The sequence below is a fragment of the Mobula hypostoma genome, chromosome 1, assembly GCF_963921235.1.
Source record: "Mobula hypostoma chromosome 1, sMobHyp1.1, whole genome shotgun sequence".
Classification (NCBI taxonomy): Eukaryota; Metazoa; Chordata; class Chondrichthyes; order Myliobatiformes; family Myliobatidae; genus Mobula; species Mobula hypostoma.
In genome coordinates this window covers 180,761,999-180,787,537 of record NC_086097.1, presented here as the reverse complement: position 1 = coordinate 180,787,537, position 25,539 = coordinate 180,761,999, and the positions used below count along the sequence as shown (strand labels likewise).

Below are 25,539 nucleotides of genomic sequence, written 5' to 3'. Positions count from 1 at the left end.
AGAATCATTACATGACAGACCTTTGCAATATTTCTTAGTGTAGAAATGCTGTTTGGTCACTTTCTTTAAGTGGAATTTAAAATTAAAATCTGAATCAAGGTTAACACCCAAGCTTTTTACTTACAATTTTCCAAGAGGAGCCAAGTTCCCAAGTTTATGAAGAAGTTTATCTCTTTTGGCTTTGGGCCAGCTAAAAGTATTTCTGTTTTTATCTTCATTTAGTTTTAGTAAATTATTGCTTATCCATTTGTTTATTGCAGCCATGCCAGAATTAAGAGAAGGTAGGGTGTTATTAACATCAGTCTCAACCAAAGTAACAATTGTGTGTCATCTGCATAACTAGAAATCAAGTTTATGCTCTCTGATGATGCCACCTATGGGGACCAAGATACATCGTATCTCTTAGAAAATTGGTCTCCAAGACAGACAAAAAATAAAATTATTTAAGATGTATGAGCAAAACCAAGTAAGGGCACTACTAGTGAGGCCAACCTAGTTCTCAAGGTGATTTAAGAGACTGTTGCCGTCAATTGTGTCAAAGGCAGGACTTAGATCTAGGAGAACTAAGTTACTGTTGGCATCAGCGCTAAGCCTAAGGTCACTGACAATTTTGATAAGGGCCTTCTACATGCTGTGGTTTGCTCTAAAACCTACTGAAGTTTTTCTAGGATATTGTTCCCATTCAGAAAGTTGTTGAGTTGGTTTAAAATGATTTTGTTAGAATCAGAATCAGGTTTATTATCACCAGCACGTGTTGTGAAATTTGTTAACTTAGCAGCAGCAGTTCAATGCAATACATAATATAGAAGAAGAAGCAATAATAAAAAAAATAAATAAGCCAATTTATAGTATTATGTATATTGAATAGATTAAAATCATGCAAAAAACCAGAAATAATGTATATTAAAAAAGTGAGGTAGTGTTCACGGGTTCAATGTCCATTTAGGAAACGGATTGGAGAGGGGATGAAGTTGTTCCTGAATTGCTGAGTGTGCGCCTTCAGACTTCTGTACCTGATGGTAACAGTGAGAAAAGGGCATGCCCTGGGTGCTGGAGGTAATTAATAATGGTTGCTGCCTTTCTGAGACACCACTCCTTGAAGATGTCCTGGGTACTTTGTAGGCTAGTACCCAAGAAGGAGCAGACTAAATTTACAACCCTCTGCAGCTTCTTTCGGTCCTGTGCAGTAGACCCGCCCCCCCCCCCCCATTACCAGAAGTGATGCAGCCTTTCAGAATGCTTTCCATGGTACATATAAAAGTTTTTGAGAATATTTGTTGACGTACCACATCTCCAAACTCCTAATGAAGTATAGCTGCTGTCTTGCTTTCTTTATAACTGCATCAATATGTTGGGACCAGATTCGGTCCTCAAAGATCTTGACACCCAGGAACTTGAAACTGCTCACTCTCTCCACTTCTGATCCCTCTATGAGGATTGATGTGTATTCCTTCGTCTTACCCTTTTTGAAGTCCGGAATCAGCTCTTTCATCTTACTGACGTTGAGTGCCAGGTTGTTGCTGCGACACCACTCCACTAGTTGGCATATCTCGCTCCTGTACACCCTCAAGAATCTTGCCCACGAAGGGCAGATTTGATGTAGGCCTGCAGTTAGCTAGTATTCCACTATCAAAGTTTGGCTTTTAAGTAGGATTTTGACGGTTGCAGTTTTGAAGGCATCTGGAAAAAGTCCATTTTCAAGGGATGTGTAAATAATTTTAAAAAATAATTAAAAACACTATTAAAAGAGTCTCTAAAAATGTGTGGTAGGGACAGGGACAAGACAGCAAGTAAACAGTTTGCTCTTTATTACGATCTTGTAGAGATCTGGATCAGAAACGCTCTTAAATTTTGAGGTGGTTGCCACGTTGTTACGAGGTTGGCTATCAAGGTTACTAATAATTATAGCTATGCACTCCCTAATGGTAGTAATTCTGTTGATTAAAATATTGCAAATTCCTCAGGTTTTGTGGCAGATGCTTGACTGAGCACATTATAAGTTGGGACAGGGTTCAACAGTCCAAAGTTCAAAGTAAATTTGTTATTAAAGTACATGTACAGTGGCATACGAAAGTTTGGGCATCCCTGGTCAAAATTTCTGTTACTGTGAATAGCTAAGTGAGTAAAAGATGAACTGATTTCCAAAAGGCATGAAGTTAAAGATGACACATTTCTTTAATATTTTAGATGTTCCTTTGAACCTTTTGAATAGAACTTTTTGGCCACAATGAGCAAAGGTGTGTTTGGAGAAAAAAGGGTGCAGAATTTCATGAGAAGAACCCCTCTCCAACTGTTAAGCACGGGGGTGGATCGCTCATGCTTTGGGCTTGTGTTGCAGCCAGTGGCACGGGGAACATTTGCTGGTAGAGGGAAGAATGAACTCAATTAAATATCAGCAAATTCTGGAAGCAAACATCACACCGTCTGTGAAAAAAAGCATAAGATGAAAAGAGGATGGCTTCTACAACAGGATAATGAACCTAAACACACCTCAAAATCCACAATGGACTACCTCAAGAGGCGCAAGCTGAAGGTTTTGCCATGGCCCTCACAGTCCCCTGACCTAAACATCATGAGAATCTGTGGATAGACATTAAAAGAGCAGTGCATGCAAGACAGCCCAAGAATTTCACAGAACTAGAACCCTTTTGCAAGAAAGAATGGGCGAAAATCCCCCAAACAAGAATTGAAAGACTCTTAGCTGGCTATAAAAAGCGTTTACAAGCTGTGATACTTGCCAAAGGGGGTGTTACTAAGTCCTGCCATGCAGGGTGCCCAAACTTTTGCTTTGGACCCTTTTCCTTTTTTGTTAACACAAAATACTCTGCAGATGCTGGGGTCAAAGTAACACTCACAACATGCTGGAGGAACTCAGCAGGTCAGGCAGCACCTGTGGAAATGATCAGTCAACATTTCGGGTTGGTCCTGATGAAGGGTTCCAGCCCGAAAAGTTGACTGATTGTTTCCACGGATACTGCCCAACCTGCTGAGTTCCTCCAGCGTGTTGTGAGTGTTGCTTTCCTTTTTTGTTATTTTTAAACTGTAAAAGATGGAAATAAAAAAGTTTTCTTGCTTAAAATATTAAAGAAATTTGTCATCTTTAACTTCATGCCTTTTGGAAATCAGTTCATCTTTTACTCGCTTAGCTATTCACAGTAACAGAAATTTTGACTGGGGTGCCCAAACTTTTGCATGCTGCTCTATACAACCCTGAGATTAATTTCTTGCAGGCATACTCAATAAATCCAATAACCATAATGGAATCAATGAAAGACTGCACCAACAGGGTGGACAACCAGTGTGCAAACAAACTATTTGCACAACAAACTGTGCAAATACAAAGACGAAGAGAAATTATAAATAAATAAATAACCAATAAATATTGAGAACATGAGGTGAAAAGTCCTTGAAAATGAGTCCGTAGGTTGTGGGAACAGTTCATTGATGGGGCAAGTGAAGTTGAGTGAAATTATTCTCTCTGGTTCAAGAGCCTGATGGTTGAGGGGCAATGAATGTTCCTGAATCTGGTGATGTGAGTCCTGAAGCTCCTGTATCACCTTCCTGATGGCAGCAGGGAGAAGAGGGCATGACGTGGATGGTGGGGGTCCTTGATAATGGATGCTGCTTTCCTGCTACAGCGCTCCATGTTGATCTGCTCAGTGGTGGGGAGGGTTTTACACGTGATGGACAGGACCATATCCACTACTATTAGTAGGAATTTCCATTTAAGGGCATTGGTGTTTCCATACCAGGCTGTAATGCAGCCATTCGATATACTCCACTACACAGCTATAGAAATTTGTCAAAGTTTTATATGTCTTTCCAAATCTCCGCAAACTCCTAAGGGAGTAGAGGCACTGCCATGCTTTCTTCGTAATTGCACTTATGTGCTGTGCCCAGGGAAGGTCCTTCGCAATAATAATGCCAAGGAATTTAAAGTTGCTAACACTCTCTACCTCTGATCCAACAATGAGGACTGGCTCATAGATCTCTGTTTTCCTTCTCCTGAAGTCTATAATCAGTTCCTTGGTCTTGCAGATATTAAGTAAGAGTTAAGTGTTATTGTGGCACCACTCAGCCAGCATTTCAGTCTCCCTCCTCTCTGCTGATTCGTCAACACCTTTGATTTGACCAACAACGGTGATGTTGTTAGCAAACTTAACTATGGCATTGGAGTTGTGCTTCACCACACAGTCATAAGTGTAAAGCGAGTAGTGGGTAGAGCAGGGTGCTGATTTGCAGAGGGCTATTTCAAGGGCAAAGAGACAGTTTCGAATGAAGTTCGAGGCAACGTTGGATGCACGGCAACTCTGGCAGGGTCTGCAAGACATTGCTTCCTACAAAGCAAAACCCAATAGCATGAATGGCAGCGATGCTTCATTACTAGATGAACTCAACGCTTTCTATGCCCACTTTGAAAGGGAGAATACAACTACAGCTGTGAAGATCCCTGCTGCCCCCATGACCCTGTGATCTCTGTCTCAGAGGCTGATGTTAGGCTGTCTTTAAAGACAGTGAACCCTAGCAATGTGAAAAGTCCAGATGGAGTACCTGGTAAGGCTCTGAAGACCTGTGCCAACCAACCAGCGTGAGTATTCAAGGACATTTTCAACCTCTCACTGCTACGGGCGGAAGTTCCCACTTGCTTAAAAAAGGCAACAATTATACCAGTGCCTAAGAAGAATAATGTGAGCAGCCTAAAAGACTATCACCCAGTAGCACTCACGTTGACAGTGATGAAATGCTTTGAGAGGTTGGTCATGACTAGGCTAAACTCCTGCCTCAACAAGGACCTGGACTAATTTGTCTGCTCCTATCCCTCTCTAATGCTATGGTTAAGGAGATAGAATTGTGATCACTATCTCCAAAATGCTCTCCCACTGACAGATCTGACACCTGACCAGGTTCATTTCCCAATACCAGATCAAGTACAGCCTCTCCTCTTGTAGGCTTATCTACATAATGTGACAGAAGACCTTTCTGAACACACACATCAAACTCCATCCCATCTAAACCCCTTGCTCTAGGGAGATGCCAATCAATATTGGGGAAATTAAAATCTCCCATCAGGACAACCCTGTTATTATTGCACCGTTCCAGAATATGTCTCCCTATCTGCTCCTCGATGTCCCTGTTACTATTGGGTGGTCTATAAAAAAAAATACCAAGTAGAGTTATTGACCCCTTCCTGTTTCTAACTTCCACCCACAGAGACTCAGTAGACAATCTCTCCATGACTTCCTCCTTTTCTGCAGCCATGATACTATCTCTGATCAGCAGTGCCACGCCCCCAGCTCTTTTGCCTCCCTTCCTCTCTTTTCTGAAACATCTAAACTCTGAGTAGCCATTCCTGCCCCTGAGCCATCCAAGTCTCTGTAATGGCCACAACAACATAGCTCCAAGTACTGATCCACACTCTAAGCTCATCCGCTTTGTTCATGATACCCCTTACATTAAAATAGACACATCTCAAACTATCAGTCTGAGTGCATCCCTTCTCTATTACCTACCTATCCTCCCTCTCACACTGCCTACAAGCTTTCTCTATTTGTGAGCCAACCGTCGCTTCCTCTGACTCTTCAGTTTGGTTCCCACGCCCCGCAATTCTAGTTTAAACTCTCCCCAATAGCCTTAGCAAACCTCTCTGCCAGGATATTGGTCCCCCTTGGATTCAGGTGCAATCAATCCTTATTGTAGAGGTCACACCTGCCCCATTTGCAGCAAAGGTGGGCCTCACAGATTGACGGGGAGGTAAGAGGTGGCATGCTTCTAGTCTCCACCCTATATATAGCTAGGGTGCTTGAGATCTTTGCACAGTACCGTAATGATTTTATGTATTGCACTGTACTGCTGCTGCAAAAAAAGAAATTTCATGACGTGAGTGATGATAAACTTGATTCTGATATGGGTCTCTATTTTGCATTGAGTGGAAGAGGGCAGTGAGAGGGGAGGAGAGAGCAGGAAGCACCAGAGGGACATTCGGTAATGATTAATAAACCAATTGTTTGGAATCATATAACCTTCCTTGGTGTCTCAGGTCTGGGTGTTTCTGCACCTGTGCCACCCTCCTGCCTCTGGCAGACCTTCTCTGCCACCTGTCCCACACCCCTCCCATGGCACTCTTCCCTTGCCATTTGCAACATCCTTTGCTCCAGCCAGGCTAACAAACTTGCTCTCTGTTCCACATTTACAAATACAGTACTGTGCAAAAGTCTTAGGCTCCCTAGCTACATACATATACTATATGTGCATCAGACTTTTGCACAGAACTGTAAATGCCTCCAAAACATTGCTACTGTATCTGCTCATACCGTTCCACCTTGAATAAAAGACAAGCAACAGAGATCCCAACACTGATCCTTCATCTCATCAACAGGGATGAAATGCTTTGAGAGGTTGGTCATGACTGGAATGAACTCCTCCTCAGCAAGGACTCGGACCCATTGCAATTTGCCTATCGCCACTATAGGTCAACAGCAGATGCAATCTCAGTGGCTTTTCACGTGGCATTAGACCACCTGGACAACACAAATGCATATGTCAGGATGCTGTTTGTCAACTACAGCTCAGCATTCATTCCCATAATCCTGATTGAGAAGTTGCAGAACCTGGGCCTCTGTACCTCCCTCTGCAATTGGATCCTCGACTTCCTAACTGGAAGACCACAATCTGTGCAGTTTGGTGATAACATCTCCTCCTTGCTGACAATCAACACTGGTCCACCTCAGGGGTGTGTGCTTAGCCCACTGCTCTTCTGCTCTTATATATATATATATATATGTGTGTGTGTGTGTGGGGCTAGGCATAGTTCAAATACCATCTATCAATTTTCTGATGATATAACTATTGTTGGTGGAATCTCAGATGGTGACGAGAGGACAGACAGGAGTGAGATATGCTAACTAGTGTAGTGGTGTTGCAACAACAACCTGGCACTCGATGTCAGACGAAAGAGCTGATTGTAACTTCAGGAAAGGTAAGATGAAGCAACACATACTAATCCTCATAGAGGGATCAGAATTGGAGAGAGTAAGAAGTTTCAAGTTCTTGGGTGTCAAGATCTCTGAGGTTCTAACCTGGACCCAACATAGATAGATGCAGTTATAAAGAAGGCAAGACAGCAGCTCTACATCATTAGGAGTTTGATGAGATTTGGTATGTCAACAAATATATTCAAAAACCTCTACAGATCTACCATGGAAAGCATTCTGACAGGCTGCATCACTGTCTGGTATAGGGGGTGGGTGCAGGGAAGGCTACAGCACAGGACTGAAAGAAGCTGCAGAGAGTTGTAAATTTAGTCAGTTCCATCTAGCCTACAAAGTACTCAGGACATCTTCAAGGAGCAGTGTCTCAGAAAGGCAGTGTCCATTATTAAGGTCCTTCGGCACCCAGGGCATGCCCTTTTCTCACTGTTACCATCAGGTAGGAGGTACAGAAGCCTGAAGACACACACTCAGCGATTCAGGAACAGCTTCTTCCCCTCTGCCATCCAATTCCTAAATGGACATTGAACCCTTGGATACTACCTCCCTTTTTATTAATATATAGTATAAAGAAGGCTTTTTAATCTATTCAACAGTAAACCTAATTCTGATTCTGCAGAATACAGCTAGTTACAGACCTCCAGTCAGATTAACACTCTTCCACTTTTGCCTGCTCTTTTCAGTGGCAAAGTCTATTTTGAATCTAATCTCCATGAATTCTATGTGCCTCTGTTGTTTGGATCAGCCTACTATGAGGGACTTTAGTAAGTCTTTTTTACAAAGTTCATGTCTACAATATTCACTACTCTACTCTCATCAATCATCTTTGTCACCTCCTCAAACTCAATGAGTTTTTAAGACATGACCTCTCCCACAGAAAGTTATGCCGACTATCCCTAATAATTAATTACTTTTCCAGAGGCTAGTAGATCTGAACTATAATTTCTGGTTTGTCTCTAGTTCCCTTCTTAAAGAGAGGAACAACATTTGGCTATTTTCCAGTTATCTGGTGGATACAAAGATCTCTGTCAATGTTCCATCAATCTCCTAGCTTGCCCCTCTCAATAACTCAGGATAGATCCTCACAGACCCTGGCGTTATCAACCTTAATGCTCTGCAAGAGATCCAAAACTGCCTCCCTGATATAAATATGCCCCTGATTTTCAGCATACTCCTTCCTGAGCTCACTACCTCTCTCTAGTTACCCTCTTGTTTTTAATGTACAGTATGTATAAAATGCCTTGGGATTCTGCTTAATCCTACTCGCCAAGTCATTTTATGGCCCCTTTTAGTCCTCTTGATTCCCTGTTTAAATTCTGTCCCACTTCCTTTATGTTCCTCAAGGGCCCTGCATGATTTCAGCTCCTAAAGCTCACAGATTTTACCAGCATTATTATGTTTTTACTCATTAGCCTCTTGTTACACCCCAAGAAGTTGGAATGAAATAACTGCATTGAATTCATTCAGTTCAACCAGAAAGCAAAGTTCCCCACATGAGTAGAATACTAATTCTATGGACATCTCTGCCCCCTATTGTACTCTCCATTTTTTGTTGCCAACTCTTGTATTGGACTGTTTCCCTTGTTAAACGTGGCAATGCATTTCCCACCCTCACCACGTTACTGTTGGGTAAGAAAAAATAGTATTTTGACTCAGCTGCCATGAAAAGACAGGGATGTATAATAAATCAGGTTAGGGAGATTTACAAGTGGTGGTGGTTCTCTGCTATCCTTGTCTGCTTTGCAAAGGAGCAAGTTCAGAATTCAAGCAGTAACATAAAATAACTTATTTTAACCATGCTTAGCTGGGGCTGATATTTTTAGTTGCTTGTATATAGACACAAATGACAGTGCTTGTTAAAAGCATGGTTTATGTTCATCCTTTTCAAATTGAGCCACCCCAGTGATGAGACAACATTGTATGACGTAGTCTAGAAGAAGACACAATCGCCTTTGGTTCCTGGCACAGGCTTTGTAAACTTGTCATGAATTTCTTTTTTTTTAAATTTTATTTTTATTTGGATAAGGAATTCACAATTATCATGTACTTTTTTCACACATATAACCTTTTCCATTTTTTTATATGTATAAAACTACAATTATTTGTACATTCTTAAGTACACATTGAGATGATATAAAAGGAAAATAAACATTTAAGTAGATAATTATGTACTGTGGTAAATCTAACCTATTAGGCTAAGTAATGAAATTAGTTGTTAAGAAAAATGGTAATAATAGTTTCCATACAACCCTTCTGGACCATTTCCACTGGTCCAAAATGTTGCATACAAGCCTATATACCAACCATTGTAGGTGTTTATATCCCAATTTGTTCGTGCTTGTTCCTGCCCGCAGGCATTATTATCCAATCCCTATGTACTTATTTACTTAACTTTTTCATTTTTTTTATCCCTTTCCCAAATCTTTCCCTTTACTTGTGTTAATTCTCTATTTTCCAAAAAAAAACAAACATTTAGACTAGGGGTGCTTATGTTAGCAATATTACTGTGTTGATGAGAAGAGCAATATAAATCATTAGGAGAGTCATCTAAAGTCTGCTCGCATTGGGGTTATATATTCAATCCATTTATTCCAGATTTGATAAAATGTTTCTTTTTGAGTTCTCAGGGAGTAAGTCAACTTTTCCATTTTAAATATTTCCAAGATAATTTCGTACCGATCTTCTAATGTAGGTGGTATTGGATTTAGCCATTTTCTAGTGATTGATTTCTTACTTGCCGCTAAGAGGGCCTGCAGCAACTTTATATCTTCCTTCTGTTCAAGGAACAATACATGCCCCAAATAGAGCGTCTCAAAGTTCAGAGGTATCTGGGACCTAAGTACCTTAACTAATGTTCTATGAATACCTTCCCAAAATAGACTTAATTTAGGGCAATCCCAGAAAATATGAAAATGATTTGCCTCCTTGGAGCCGCACCTTCTCCAACACATCACATTTGTATCTTTATATTTTTCCTGATATGGGGTCTTGAAGTATCTTATAATGTTTTTCCAACAATGTTCTCTCCAAGTCAAAGAATTAGTCGAGGACCATTGAAAGCTGCAGATTTTCCCCCAAGCCTCCTCTGAAAGTACCAACCCCGCTTCTTTCTCCCACTTCTCTTTAATATACAGTGTATTTACATTTTTAGCATGGGAGAGTGCATTATATAGGCGAGAAACTGATTTACTAGGTATTGAACTGCAAGCCGAATTCAGAATCTTGAAAAATTCTAATTCTACTGTTGATAGGTCTGTATATCTACAACTCTGGTTAACATAGTTTCGTATTTGAAGGTACCTAAAAAAGTCATTATGTTCTAGGCCATGTTTGTCCTGCAGGATTTGGAAACTTTGTAATACTCTTTTATCTATAAATGAGAGGTAGGTTGTAAGACCTTTCTTTATCCATAGCTCAAATCTTTTATCTCCTCTGTTGGGAAGGAATTCGGTATCATATGCACACCATCTAAAGAGTTTTAACATGTTATTAATTCCACATGAATTAACCACCTTCTGCCATACTTTTAATGTAAGATTTATCCAAGCATTATTAAATTTTTCCAACTGGGCCATCAATCCTTTGTCAGCTATTGAGGCCTGAAGAGGAAAACTGTCAACTAATCCAAATTCTATTTCCTTCCATCTAGCCTTATATTCCCTATTACACCAATATAACAGAGGGGTTATCTGTGAGGCATAAAAATAATTTCTCAGGCAAGGAAGAACCATACCTCCTCCTTCCTTCCCTAACTGTAAGGTGTTATATCGAATTCTAGGTTTCCTTCCTTGCCAAATGAAGCGGGAAATCCATTTGTCCCATTCCCTGAATTGATTATCATCCACCTCCACTGGTAAAGTATGGAAAAGATACAATAACCGAGGAAGAATATTCATTTTTATAATATTTATCCTTGAATTTAAACTTAAAAAGGGGATAAGATTCCATCTATGCATATCTGCTTTTATCTCTGAGATTAATGGCCCATAATTTACCTGTGACAGTGTTGAAAGATCCTTCGGCAGGGTTATTCCTAAATATTTTAATGATTTAGCTTCCCACTTAAGATCGTATGTATCCTGCAATTTTTTTGGATGGTGTATAATTTAGGGACATAACCTGCGTTTTCTTTACATTTATTTTATAACCTGATATTTTCCCAAAGTCATCCAACAGTGTAAACAATCCTATAAATGATTTTTCTGGTTCACTCAGATAGACCAAAACATCATCTGTGAATAACGCCACTTTCTGTTCAATCCCTGCCACCTTGATACCTTTTACGATTTTGCTCCGTCTTATTAGTTGGGCAAGTGGTTCAATATATAGTGCAAAAAGGAGAGGAGAAATTGGGCATCCCTGTCTAGTGCCTCTCTCTAAAATGAAGGAGTCAGAGAGGTCCCCATTTATCTTAATTCGGGCTGTAGGGCTGTCATATAGAGTCTGAATTACTTTAATAAACCTTTCTTGAAAGCCGAATCTTCCTAACACTCTGTATAGGAATGCCCAACTAACCGAATCAAAAGCTTTCTCAGCGTCCAATCCTACTACCATTGTCTCTGTCTCGTTCTTATTAACCTGTTCTAATATGTGCAGGGTTCTCCTTATGTTGTCCTGTGTTTGTCTTTGTTGAATAAATCCAGTCTGGTCTAAATGGATTAGGCCAGGTAAAAGCTTTTCCAATCTGCGCGCTAATATAGATGTAAATAGTTTGTAATCTAAATTAAGAACACTAATTGGCCGATAATTGCCACATTCTAGTTTATCTTTACCCTCTTTAGGAATAACTGAAATAATCGCTTCTCTCCAGGAAGGTGGAGTTTCTCTTCTCTGCAAGATCCAATTAAAGGTGTTAAGTAGTAATGGGGCTAACTGTCTTCAGGGACTTGTACCACTCTGAGGTAAACCCATTAGAACCCGGGGACTTTCCAGCCTTTAACCTAGAGATGGCCACATTCAGTTCTTTGACAGTTACTGGTTCTAATAAACTTTCATTTTGTAAATCTGTAAGTTTAGGTATTTCTAAAAAAATTCAATACATTGTCTATATAGGGCTCATTGGGGGCCCGGGGTTGGGAGTACAGCTCTCGATAATATGTTTCAAAACTCTCTTGAATTTTCCCTATTGTACTCTCCACAAGCTTTGTCTTTGGATTCTTTATTTTATGAATTGTATTGTCTGCTTGTTGTTTTCGTAATTTATATGCTAATAATCTAGCTGATTTACCTCCTACTTCATAATTCTTTTGTCTCAGGTAAAGAAAATTTCTTTGAGTTTCCAACGTATAAATATCATCAATTTCACTTTGCAATTTCCTAATTTCCTGTTTTCGATTTGAATTACTTTTGTTGCTATCTACAACTTGAAGTTGTTTTAATTTTCCTTGAAGGTCTGCTAATTTTTGTGCATTGATTTTTTTCATGTGCGTAGTAATGGAAATAATTTTCCCTCTCAGTACAGCTTTCAATGTATCCCATAAAATCACTGGTGATGTTTCTCCCGTGTCATTAAGGTCTAGGTATTCTTTGATTTCTCCCCTTAATCTCTCCATTACTTTCGGGTTATTGAGTATATGTGAGTTTAGCCTCCATAGTGTTTTCCTCATTTTCCTTTCCAGGATTAGAGACATAGAGACTGGGCTATGATCCGACAGATCAATTGTTGCAATATTACAGTTTTTTATCCTGAGTCTATCTGTATTAAAGATAAAGAAATAGTCTATCCTTGAATAGGCTGAATGAGGGAAAGAGTAATATGTATAATCTTTACTAGTAGGGTGTAATTCCCTCCAGACATCTATAATTCCCAACTCCTCCATCAATGAATTCACTTTCCGAGTCAGAGGTTTATTCTGAGTAACTATTCTTGAAGAATCTAATATAGGATTTAATCTAATATTAAAATCCCCTCCACAAATTACTACCCCTCGAGAACTGACCATTAGGTCAAAAATGTGTCTATAAAATGACCATTCACTACCTGGAGGAGCATAAACATTCAGGAATGTTATTTCTGTACCTTCTATTCTTCCTGTGATTTTTACAAACCGTCCTTCTTTGTCTCTAGTCTCTGAAATATGTTCATAATTAAGAGTACTTGATATTAAAGTAGCTACCCCTCTTTTGTGACTCAATTTATATGATGAATAAAATACATGCTTAAAGCCCATTCTTTTTAATTTTCCATGTTCAGATTGGCTCATATGTGTTTCCTGGAGGAAAGCTATTTGTGCCCTCTCTTTTTTCAAGTTAGACATAATCTTATTTCTTTTAATTGGATTCAAAACCCCATTAACATTATAGGAAATTATTTTTACCAATTCAGTTTGCATTTTTCTCTAGAAGAAAAAAAGCACTCTCCTTTTCTAACCAAACAGTAAGCAATCCCTTCTCAACAGTAAACCAAGACATATAACCACACCCTAGACATTTCTGAACGTATAACATTTGAAAATTTTTCCCGACTTCCCACGGTGAGGCCTGAGCACCGACCCGCCTCAGTTCAGAGGGATAACCTCTATCTTCACCCTGTGTTAGAGGGCCCTCAGCAGTTTGAATAATCATAGAGAATTTTCTCCTATTTATGTCTCGACCATATTGCTATCATTCAAGTTATTCCGCCTAGTTTATTTTCAGTTACCAGTTTTCATTTTACTTTTAAGTCCGATTTACTCTTTTCAGTCATTTCTCTTAATTAATCTGTATTCTCTGTACATTGGCGTCTGAATATTTGCAGCTTTTCCTTGTAGTTTGACACTCTGGTTCGAGTGGAGCGTCCTCGCCCCACTAACTGCCACGACTTCTGCCGAATCCTCTCCAGTAGCGACTCCGGTTGGGTGATAACTTTAATAGGTAGTCCCCGGTCCGCCAGGTCCAACGTTGCCTCCTCCACCGTAGCGTAAGTTTTTGTCCCTTCGTCGTAAAAGACTCTCAGCCGAGCTGGATACAGGGTCTGGAATCTGATGTTGTTTTCCTTCAGGACTCTCCGTGTTTCCGTATATTCCTTCCGTCTGGCAAGAATCCCCGGTGCGTAGTCGTGGTCTAAACTGATTTTGCAGTTGTTCCACATGAAACCTTTCTTTTGCCATGCCCTTTTAAGCACCTCTTCCTTCGTTCTGTAACTGAGAAATCTGATCAGAATCGATCTGGACTGGGCGCCTGCCGGAGGCTGTGGTGCCAACGCGCGGTGAGCCCTTTCTATCTGTAACACACATCAAAGTTGCTGGTGAACGCAGCGGGCCAAGCAGCATCTATAGGAAGAGGCGCAGTCGACGTTTCAGGCCGAGACCCTTCGTCAGGACTAACTGAAGGAAGAGTGAGTAAGGGATTTGAAAAAGTTTCTATCTGTAGGTCTTTTGCGGCCGGTATATCAAGGTTCTCTCTAAGCAGCTTCTCCACGAAGGGAATCATCAATCCGGGTTTACCTTCGGTTCCTTCGGGAACTCCGTAGATCCTCACATTTTCCCTTCTCGAGCGGCCTTCTTGATCTATTAGTTTCCACTGGAGCTGGTTTTGTAGCTTCAACATTTCTGCTATCACTTCCTCGGCGTTTTGTAGCTTCTCTTCAATTCCAACAATCTTCGCTTCGGCTTCATCTATCCGCGAGTTAGTTTTTACTATTTCTCCTTTAATATCTTCCAGCTGTTTGCTGTTATCTTGTCGGAACTCGCGAATCTCTCCGAGAATCAAAGACAGAGTCACCGATTCCCCCTCATTATCTCCGTCCTGGCTTGCCGTGGGGGAGCTAGGCCCGTCGCCTTGCTGCATCTCTTTATGTTTATCAGCCTTCGAAGCGGACTTTTTATTCTTGTTCTTAGACATCATCCTTGCCCCTTTTATTAATATAGTTATGCAATATTAAGTATTTGTCTAAATTCGATTTTGGGGCAGTTTACCTTCTTTTTTGTCGAGAGACCTTTACCTTACGCCGCCATTCCCTTGATGACCCGGAAGTCCCCCAAACTTGTCATGAATTTCATGGTCTTCTGTGACCACAATCTCAAATTAAACCATACCTGTGGCATTACATTCAATTCTAATAGAGCTTCCAGACATTTGCAAACAAAACTTGGGTGACATTTGTGAAATAGTGACAGGAATAGGTGTTCAATCCCACAAGCATATTGCATGCTTAAACCAATTAAGTTATATTTCAACTATTCTATTTAGTCATGGGATGTGGACTTCACTGGCAGTGCAATATTAATTGTCCACGAACTGAGGAAACATTAGAAAATCAACCACAGTCAGGACAGAATTAGTAAGGACAGCAGATTTCCTTCCCTGCAGGACATTAGTGAGCTAATTGGGTCTTTATGATAGTCAGATAACTTACTGATTACTGCTACTGAGATAAGCTTTTATTACAGAATGAGAAGGGATAGTGTAAAGATTTAGGGAAGGAATTCCCCCAAAGAGTAGGCATTTTGTGTCATCTCCTTGATCACCAGTATTCTTGGAAATTGCCCCTGCTGCTTGCAAACATTTCCAATCCCACTGGATTCTGCTGGTGACAAAATAAATTGTCAACAAAATAGGAGTGTTTGCAAGTCGAAGAATAAATTCCAAAAGGATTGAACGTACTTTATTAAATCCCATTCTAAAAATCCCTTCTGTTGGCACTTTTGTGTGAAGTACCTGACACTAATTATTGATCAGGAAGTGGTTAGATCAGAGATGTCAAACTCATTTTGGGTCATGGGTCGGATTGGGCAAAATGCGACTTCATGCGGGCTGGATCGGTTGTGCACGCACGCGTGCTCCCACAGCTTTCGTTGCCTTCATTTTTTCAACCTGCTCTCGTGTGTCTCAGTATCTGCTATAACTACAAAGTGTTTCACTTTACGAATTTCATTTCTTATGAAGATTGTCTAGCAAGCATTATTTTTATGATTAGTATTAACTTACAATCGTAGGCTACAAGAAAGTTGTGATGAGAGAGAGAAAAAACTATGCTATTTTGGCGAAGATTGTTTTGGGAGCCACACCCTTTCCATTAATAAACCATTTAAAATCGAACATTAGCAGACACAGATGTAGACCTAACGAAACAAATTGTAAATGTAGGCTACACAACCGCACCTAATTTTTATTAGCCTGCTTCCAGCAATCAAACTCAGACAATGAACACAGTTAGCCTCTAATTTTTATTGAAGTGATCACATTTACAATAATAGAATAGTCAGAAAATGAATCACAATATTATGACACTCAATATTTCATAATGCATTTTGCTTACATGTCGCAGTGCATCGAACAGTGTCACTTATTTTTCACTTGCTGCTTCCAGACTCCTGACATCTCTTGGTTTTAACCAGCCTGTCAACATCAAGGACCAGTTGCTGGGCAGTTGTGATTTTCATAATGTCATTTAGATGTCTGTGTGTCAGCTGCGAGCGCAGTTTGGATTTGTTAATGTTCATTATGGAGAAAGGCTGCTCATAGAGATATGTTGTCCCGAACATGCAAAGGATCTTTGAGGCAAAGTCTGTCATCGTGGGATACATCAGTCTCAGGTATTGATAGAATGAGTTCAGACCCACGTCTCAAATTTATATTTCAAAACCGAGTTACACTGAATTTCAGTTAGTTCCATTTGGAGTTCCTCTGGTACATCTGATGCTGTGTTGACAGCAAACGGCGAGCAAAATAGTGAGAATTCCTTCTCGAGCTGAGTGAAGACTTGGAAACGATTCGGAAACGCACTTTTCAGCAGTGATATTTTGTCCTTGTACCTGTCCATGTTGTCATTATTCCCATGAGCGACACACACAGACTGCAAAGAGCGGAAATGAGCTGGGTTGCTCCGGGATAGTTGCATCTCCCACAGACCTAATTTAATTTGAAAGGCACGAATGGTGTCATAGTATTCTGTAACAAATTTTTTGCAGCCTTGCATGTTAACATTAAGCACATTTAAATGCTCTGTTATATCCACCAAAAATGCAAGATCACGAAGCCAGTTTGGGTCATCCAACTCTGCCACTGGCTTCCCTTTCTTGTTCATGAATAGTCCAATTTCTGCATGTAATTGAAAAAAAAACATTTGAGCACAACCCCTCTGCTCAACCGGCGGACTTACAGTGTGGTAGGGTAGGCCGTGTCCAATGTTACTTTCGGACAAAAGAGTGTCAAATTGCTGATGGTTGAGTCCCTTGGCGCTAATAAAATTAACCGTTTTGATTACTACATCCATGACATTGTCCATTTCCAGGCTGCTGCTACATAACACCTCTTGGTGTATAATACAATGAAAATTCCAGAATTCCTGCTCTGGATTCTGTTTCTGAACTTTCTCTCTGAGTTTCACAACAGCACCTGCCTCTTTCCCGACCATGGACGGTGCGCCATCTGTTGCCGCACTGACAGCGTGACTCCAGTCAACCCCCAGTCTGTCCAAGACCTCGACGAGGCTGGAGCAGACGTCGTTCGCCATTGTCGTGTTTGTCATGGGCACCATCTCCACAAACTCCTTGGTGACGGTCAAAGATGCATCAACACCACGAATAAATATTCCCAATTGAGCTACATCATTACGTCGGTGCTCTCATCAATTGCAATAGAGAAGGCAATAAATGACTTCACTTTGTCTTTTAGTTGACTGTTCAAATCTTCTGCAAGGTCCCCGATTTCCTCTGCCACAGTATTTCTTGACAAGCTGATATTACTAAAAGCCTGTCTCTTCTCAGGGCACACCAGCTCAGCCGCCGTCAGCGTGCATGCTTTGATGAATTCCCCCTCTGTATGGTTTCGACGCAGCAGCTATTTTGTTGGCAATAATATAGCTGGCCTTGACATGAGTCTCTCGACTTTTGGTGAACACTGATTGCTTTTTTCAGAGCTGCTTCAAGCTGGTTTACCTTTTGCGTTCTGAGTCATCCTGCATACTTGTCATATTTTTCTCCGTGTGACGTCTCATATTGTCGTTTGATATTGTACTCTTTTGTCATAGCTACTTGTTGCGAGCATATCAGACACACAGGTTTGCCATTGACCTCACAGGAAAAAAAAACAATCTTTCCAATTATCATTGAATATCCGACCTTCGATGTCAACTTTTCTTGGAAAGCATTTTGAACCACAGCAGCAAACAGTCTCAGCCTTGCTACAGGTGTTACTTACCTGAGTACTCTGTGTTTATACTGTATCTGACGACGTAAGTGGGGCCCTAGAGGTCTTCATTGCAGGGTGGTAGGTACTTATTGCCAGCGGGTGATTAACTGCTGCGTTCACCAGCAACTTTGATGTATGTTGCTTGAATTTCCAGCATCTGCAGAATTCCTGTTATTAACTGCCGCCTATTGTTTTCTAAGTACACACAACAAGCTGCCGGCGCAGCTGGCAGCACAGACAGCGGTGGCAGAGAGACCGGCGAAGGAGAGAGAGCGGCTGCTGTACAGATACATAATAAATGGTCATCAATATACTTTTTTTTCCCCCAAATCATCCCGCGGGCTGGATTGGACCCCTTCGCGGGCCAGATGCGGCCTGCGGGCCAGTAGTTTGACACCCCTGGGTTAGAATGAGCTACCACCCAGGTGGTAGATCTGAGGAGGACTAAGGCACCGGTGACCCCTGTTTCCATCCAGGAGGTCAGTGTGGACGTGGTGGAGGATTACAGATACCTGGGGATACGAATTGACAATAAACTGGACTGGTCAAAGGACACTGAGGCTCTTTGCAAGAAGGGTCAGAGCCGTCTCTATTTCCTGAGGAGACTGAGGTCCTTTAACATCTGTCGGACGATGCTGAAGATGTTCTACGAGTCTGTGGTGGGCAGTGCTATCATGTTTGCTGTTGTGTGCTGGGGCAGCAGGCTGAGGGTAGCAGACACCAACAGAATCAACAAACTCATTTGTAAGGCCAGTGATGTTGTAGGGATGGAACTGGACTCTCTGACGGTGGTGTCTGAAAAGAGGATGCTGTCCAAGTTGCATGCCGTCTTGGACAATGTCTCCCATCCACTACATAATGTACTGTTTGGGCACAGGAGTACATTCAGCCAGAGACTCATTCCACCGAGATGCAACACTGAGAGTCATAGGAAGTCATTCCTGCCTGTGGCCATCAAACTTTACAACTCCTCCCTTGGAGGGTCAGACACCCTGAGCCAATAGGCTGGGCCTGGACTTATTTCTTGGCATAATTTACATATTACTATTTAACTATTTATGGTTTTATTACTATTTAATTATTTATGGTGCAACTGTAACAAAAACCAATTTTTCTTGGGATCAATAAAGTATGACTATGACTATGAACTGTAATTTTTAATCAAGCTTTCCTTTATAAATAGCTACAAAAGAAATAATGAGGTTTGACAACAAAACTGTACCAGATGTTGGCCAGGCCTTCTTCACTAATAGTTTCCTTACTTCAATGGGTAATTCCTCTCATGGCCTAGATTTTCCCTCATATCTTGCTCTGAGACATACAGTTAAACACTCTGCCTAAAACTCTGAAAAGGTTTTGACTTTAGTCACTCATGTGTTCACCACGAACCCCACCCAAAGTGTGGATTGCAGTGAGCAACTCTCAAGGTTAGCTACTGCTGAAGAAATATTTTGAATTAAGAAACCAAGCCAAACAGCAAAATCTCATTGTGCAATGTTTAATTTGAACTAAAGTACAAGTTTAATATTTCTGTAGCACCCCAACAACCCAAGAGTATCCAAAGGCCCGTCATCCCAGCAGACCACTTGTGAGGTATAGTTTGAGTCATTTGAGTCACAGAAATTGACCCTTCAGCCCACTGAGTCTGTTTCAAACAATTTTTAATGGCATTTTAAAAAAATTCCCCACATGTTCTGCCATTCTTCTACAGATAAGGAGCAATTTACAATGGCTAAGTAAGTTACTAACCCATTCATCCTTGGGAGGTGGAAGGAAACCAGAACACTAAGAGGAAACCCATGTAGTCACAAGGAAGTGTGCAAACATCACATAGACAGCACCCAAAATCAAGGTTGAATCCAGGTCTCTGGCTCTGTGTGGCTGTATTTTTAACAAATGCTGCACTATGCTGCTGCAGTTATTTTGAAACATAGAAAAAAAACATGTAATTTGTGCACAGTGAACTCCCATAATCATTGACTTTGCACATCTCTCTCCACCCATCCTGCTTTCACCACTGGTATCTTGTAGCATTGGGCCAAGGTCTCAGTATGAGACATCACGTACGAGAACACTGGTTTAAAAAAAAAGATAAAAAGGCAAAATATTTTTTCAGTGTTGAGAGATTGAAAGATATTGGTGTTCAGAAGGACCTGGGCATCCTTGTACATGAATCACTGAAAATTAAAATACAAGTACAGTGAGCATTTCGGAAAGGAAGCAGCTTAATGGTCTTTGTTGACAGGGGATTTGAGTCAAAAAGTAGCAATATCTTGCTGAAATTAGAGAAGGAATCCACGAGTGATCTGGAATATTGTGTGCAGATCTGTTCTCCTTATAGATGGGCTGTTATATTGCGATAGAGGGAAACGGGGGTTTAACAAATTGATTGCATATTCATTTTATGAGTGATTTAAGCAGACTGGGCCTGTATTGTATGACATTTTTAATAATGAGAGGTTATTTCATTAAAATGTACTAAATTTTAGCAGGGTTAGAGAGGGCAGATACAGAAATGGATGTTGGGCTCACATTCTCAAAGTAAGCAGCTGACCATTCAAGGCAGGGTGAGAGGAAATTTCTTCACCTAGAGAGTAGCAAATCTTTGGAATTCTTTCTGAGGGTGCTGGATACTATGTAAGACTTATGAGTAGAGTTGCCTGCAAGTTGATAGTATGGTTAAGCTGTATGGTTTGTTGTCCTTCATTTAGTTGGAGGATTGAGTTCAATACCTGTGAGGTAATGCTGCAGCTCTGTAAAACTCTGGTTAGACTACACTTGGAGTATTGTATTCAGTTCTGGTCACCTCATTTTAGGAAAGAAATGAAAGCTTTAGAGAGGGTGTAGAGGAAATGTACCTGAATGCTGCCTGGTTTAGAGAACGTGTCTAATGAGGAAATGTTGAGCAAACTAGAGCTTTTCTCTTTGGAGCAAAGGAGGATGGGAGATGACTTGATAAGAGGCGTATAAGATTATAAGAGGCATGAGTAGAGTGAACGGCCAGTGCCATTTCCCAGGGCAGAAAATGCTGAAAGCTATTATTATGAATCAGAATCAGGTTTATTAACACCGGCATGTGACATGAAATTTGTTAACTTAGCAGCAGCAGTTCAATGCAATACATAATCTAGAAGAGAGAAAAAAGTAATAAATAAAATAATAATAATAAATAAACAAGTAAATCAATTACAGTAAACATATATTGAATAGATTTTTTAAAAACATGCAAATAACAGAAATACTGTATATTAAAAGAAGTGAGATAGTGTCCAAGGATTCAATGTCAATTTAGGAATCGAATTTAGGAGGGCAAGAAGCTGTTTCTGAATCACTGAGTGTGTGCCTTCAGGCTTCTGTACCTGATGGTAACAGTGAGAAAAGGGCATGCCCTGGGTGCTGAAGGTCATTAATATTGGATGCTGCCTTTCTGAGACACCGCTCCCTGAAGATGTCCTGGGTACTTTGTAGGCTAGTACCCAAGATGGAGCTGACTAGATTTACAACCCTCAGCAGCTTCTTTCGGTCCTGTGCAGTAGCCCCCCCAAACCAGACAGTGATGCAGCCTGTCAGAATGCTCTCCACGGTACAACTATAGACGTTTTTGAGTGTATTTGTTGACATGCCAAATCTCTTCAAACTCCTAATGAAGTATAGCCGCAGTCTTGCCTTCTTTATAACTACGTCGATATGTTGGGACCAGGTTAGAACCTCAGAGATCTTGACACCCAGGAACTTGAAACTTCTTACTCTCTCCACTTCTGATCCCCCTATGAGGATTGGTATGTGTTCCTTCGTCTTACCCTTCCTGAAATCCATGATCAGCTCTTTCATCTTACTGACATTGAGTGCCAGGTTGTTGCTGCGGCACCACTCCACTATTGGCATATAAAACTCCTGTTTGTCCTTTCGTCACCCCCTGAGATTCCACCAGCAATGATGGCATTGTTAGCAAATTTATAGATGGTATTTGAGCTATGCCTAGCCAGACAGTCGTGTGTATATAGAGAGTAGAGCAGTGAGCTAAGCACGCACCCCTGAGGTGCACCAGTGTTGATTGCACCTCAAGCGAGGAGGATATGTTATCACCAATCCGCACAGATTGTGGTCTTCCTGTTGGGAAGTCAAGGATCCAATTGCAGAGGGAGATACAGAGGCCCAGGTTCTGCAACTTCTCAATCAGGTTTGTGGGAATAATGGTATTAAATGCTGAGCTATAGTTGATGAACAGTATCCTGATGTAGGTGTTTGTGTTGTCCAGGTGGTCTAAAGCCATATGGAGAGCCATTGTGATTGTGTCTGCTGTTGACCTGTAGTGGCAATAGGCAAATTGCAGGTCCTTGCTGAGGCAGGAGGTCAGTCTAGTCATAACCAACCTCTCAAAGCATTTCATCACTGTCGATGTGAGTGCTGCCAGGCGATAGTCATTGAGGCAGCCCATGTTATTCTTAGGCACTGGTATAATTGTTGCCTTTTTGAAGCAAGTGGGAACTTTCGCACATAGCAGTGAGAGGTTGAAAATGTCCTTGAACAATCCTGCTAGTTGGTTGGCACAGGTTTTCAGAGCCTTACCAGGTACTCCACCTTTCGATGTTTCACTCTCTTTAAAGATGGCCTAACATGGGCCTCTGAGACGGTGATCACAGGGTCATCAGGTGCAGCAGAGATCTTCACAGCTGTAGTTGTATTCTCCATTTCAAAGCGGGCATAGAAGGCGATGAGTTCATCTGGTAGTGAAGCATCACTGCCATACAATTGGGTTTCGTTTTGTAGGAAGTAATGTCTTGCAGACCCTCCCAGAGTTGCCGTACATCCGATGTTGCCTCCAACATTATTCGAAATTGTCCCATCGCCCTTGAAATGGCCCTCCGCAAATTTTACCTGGTTTTCTGGTACAGGCCTGGGTCGCCAGAATTGAATACCACAGATCTAGTCTTCAGCAGACGACATACTTCCTGGTTCATCCATGGCTTTTGGTTTGGGAATGTATAGTAAATATTTGTAGGCACACACTCGTCCACACAGGATTTAATGAAGTTGGTAACAACTGCAGCACACTCATCCAGGTTCGAAGATGAATAGCAACACACATTAAAGTTGCTGGTGAACGCAGCAGGCCAGGCAGCACCTCTAGGAAGAGCTACAATCGACATTTCAGGCCGAGACCCTTCGTCAGGACTAACTGAAGGAAGAGTTAGTAAGAGATTTGAAAGATGAATCCCTGAATACAGTCCAGTCCACCAATTCAAAGCAGTCCTGTAGGTGCTCCTGTGTTTCCCTTGTCCATACATTCTTGGTGGTGCAGTCTTCAGTTTCAGCCTATATTCAGGGAGTAGAAGTACAGCCAGGTGATCTGACCTCCTGAAGTGAGAGCACGAAATAGCACGGTTGGCATTCTTGATGGTGGTGTAGCAATGGTCCAGTGTGATGTTTCCTCTGATATTGAAAGTGATCTGTTGATGGTAGTTGCTTAGTAATTTTTTCAGACTGGCCTGGTTAAAAACTCCCAAAACGATGGTGAAGGCGTTAGAGTGTGCTGTTCCATGCATGTTGTTACCATTGCTCAGATCATCTAAAGCCTGCTTGACATTGGCCTGAGGTGGAATGTAAACTGCTACCAAAATGAGTCCGGAGAACTCCCATGCTAGGTAAAAAAGAATGTGGTTCCAAGACACTTCAAAAATTAAAATATACTCAAAAATAACCAAAATGGGTTTAAGACAAGGAATTTGCACTTGACAAATCTGTTGAGGTATTTGAAGCTGCAATAGGCTGGATAGATAAAACAAAAAAAAGGACCAATGAAAGGAATTTAATCCCTACCATACTTTAACTCTCATCAGCACCACAGCTGAGGTTGATGCAAGCCATCACTGCCTGGCAGTCTTTGCAGTGAAGCTTACTGGAGTAGAGGATGCCTTGCTCTAAGTGGAAGGGCTTGCTGCTGACTCCAGTCTTGAAGAAGTCTATCTGCTCTCTAATGCTGTTCATTTCATAAAATGTTTGCTTTTCCAGAATGTGCGCTACCGATCCTTTCAACTGGGCAAGAATACTGACCCAGATAAAGAGGACAGTGCAGAATTCACTAAGGCCTTCACTGTTCATCTGGTGCCTCATCCTATGCTGATGTATCGCCTTCATCGCCGATTCAGTGAAATTGAACTGGAAAAAACATACCAGGAAATCAGAGAATTACAGGTAACATTTGGTTGGCATTTACACAGCTCACTGTAAGGGTTATTAGTGTGTACAATCTGTGAATAAATTTTGAAGCTACCTTAGTACCTAAGATTCTAGGATTGCTACTGAGGTTTTAAGTACTTGAAACATCATAGAAACATAGAAAACCTACAGCACAATACAGGCCCTTCGGCCCACAATGCTGTGCTGAACATGTACTTACTTAGAAATTACCTCAGGTTACCCGTAGCCCTCTATTTTTCTAAGTTCCATGTACCTATCCAGGAGTCTCTTAAAAGACCCTTTTTTATCCATTTCCACCACCGTCGCCGGCAGCCCATTCCACACATACTCCACTCTCTGTGTAAAAAAGCTTACCCCTGACATCTCCTCTGTACCTACTTCCAAGCACCTTAAAACTGTGCCCTCTTGTCTTAGCCATTTCAGCCCTGGGAAAAAATCTCTGACTATCCACACGACCAATGCCTGTCATCGTCTTATGCATCTCTATCAGGTCATCTCTCATCCTCTGCTGCTCCAAGGAGAAAAGGCCGAATTCGCTCAACCTATTCTTGTAAGGCATGCTCCCCAATCCAGGCAACATCCTTGTAAATCTCCTCTGCACCCTTTCTGTAGTTTCCACATTCTTCCTGTAGTGAGGTGAACAGAACTGAGTAGAGTACTCCAAGTGGGGCCTGACCAGGGTCCTATATAGCTGTAACGTTATCTCTTGGTTCTTAAACTCAATCCCATGGATGATGAAGGCCAATGCACTGTATGCCTTCTTAACCACACAGTCAACCTGCACAGCAGATTTAAGTGTCCTATAGACTCGGACCCCAAGATGTCCCTGATCCTCCACACTGCCAAGGGTCTTACCATTAATACTATATTCTGCCATCATATTCGACCTATCAAAATGAGCCACCTCACACTTATCTGGGTTGAACTTCATCTGCCACGTCTCAGCCCAGTTTTGCATCCTATCAATGTCCCGCTGTAACCTCTGACAGCCCTCCACGCTATCCACAACACCCCCAACCTTTGTGTCATCAGCAAATTTACTAACCCATCCCTCCAGTTACTCATCCAAGTCATTTATAAAAATCACAAAGAGAAGGGGTCCCAGAACAGATCCCTGGGGCACACCACTTGTCACTGTCCTCCATGCAGAATATGACCCATCTATAACCACTGTTAGCCTTCTGTGAGCAAGTCAGTTCTGGATCCACAATGCAAGGTCTCCTTGGGTCCCATGCCTCCT

General features: G+C 41.4%; 1 protein-coding gene across 1 annotated transcript in view; it reads left to right on the top strand.

The window, feature by feature from the left end:
- Positions 1-25,539, top strand: part of chpf2 (chondroitin polymerizing factor 2) — a 56,644-nt gene that overhangs the window by 18,397 nt on the left and 12,708 nt on the right. Inside the window, exon 3 of the mRNA XM_063060953.1 lies at positions 24,111-24,293. Within this exon, the coding sequence (XP_062917023.1) occupies positions 24,111-24,293 (183 nt within the window). The remainder of the gene's footprint in view (positions 1-24,110; positions 24,294-25,539) is intronic.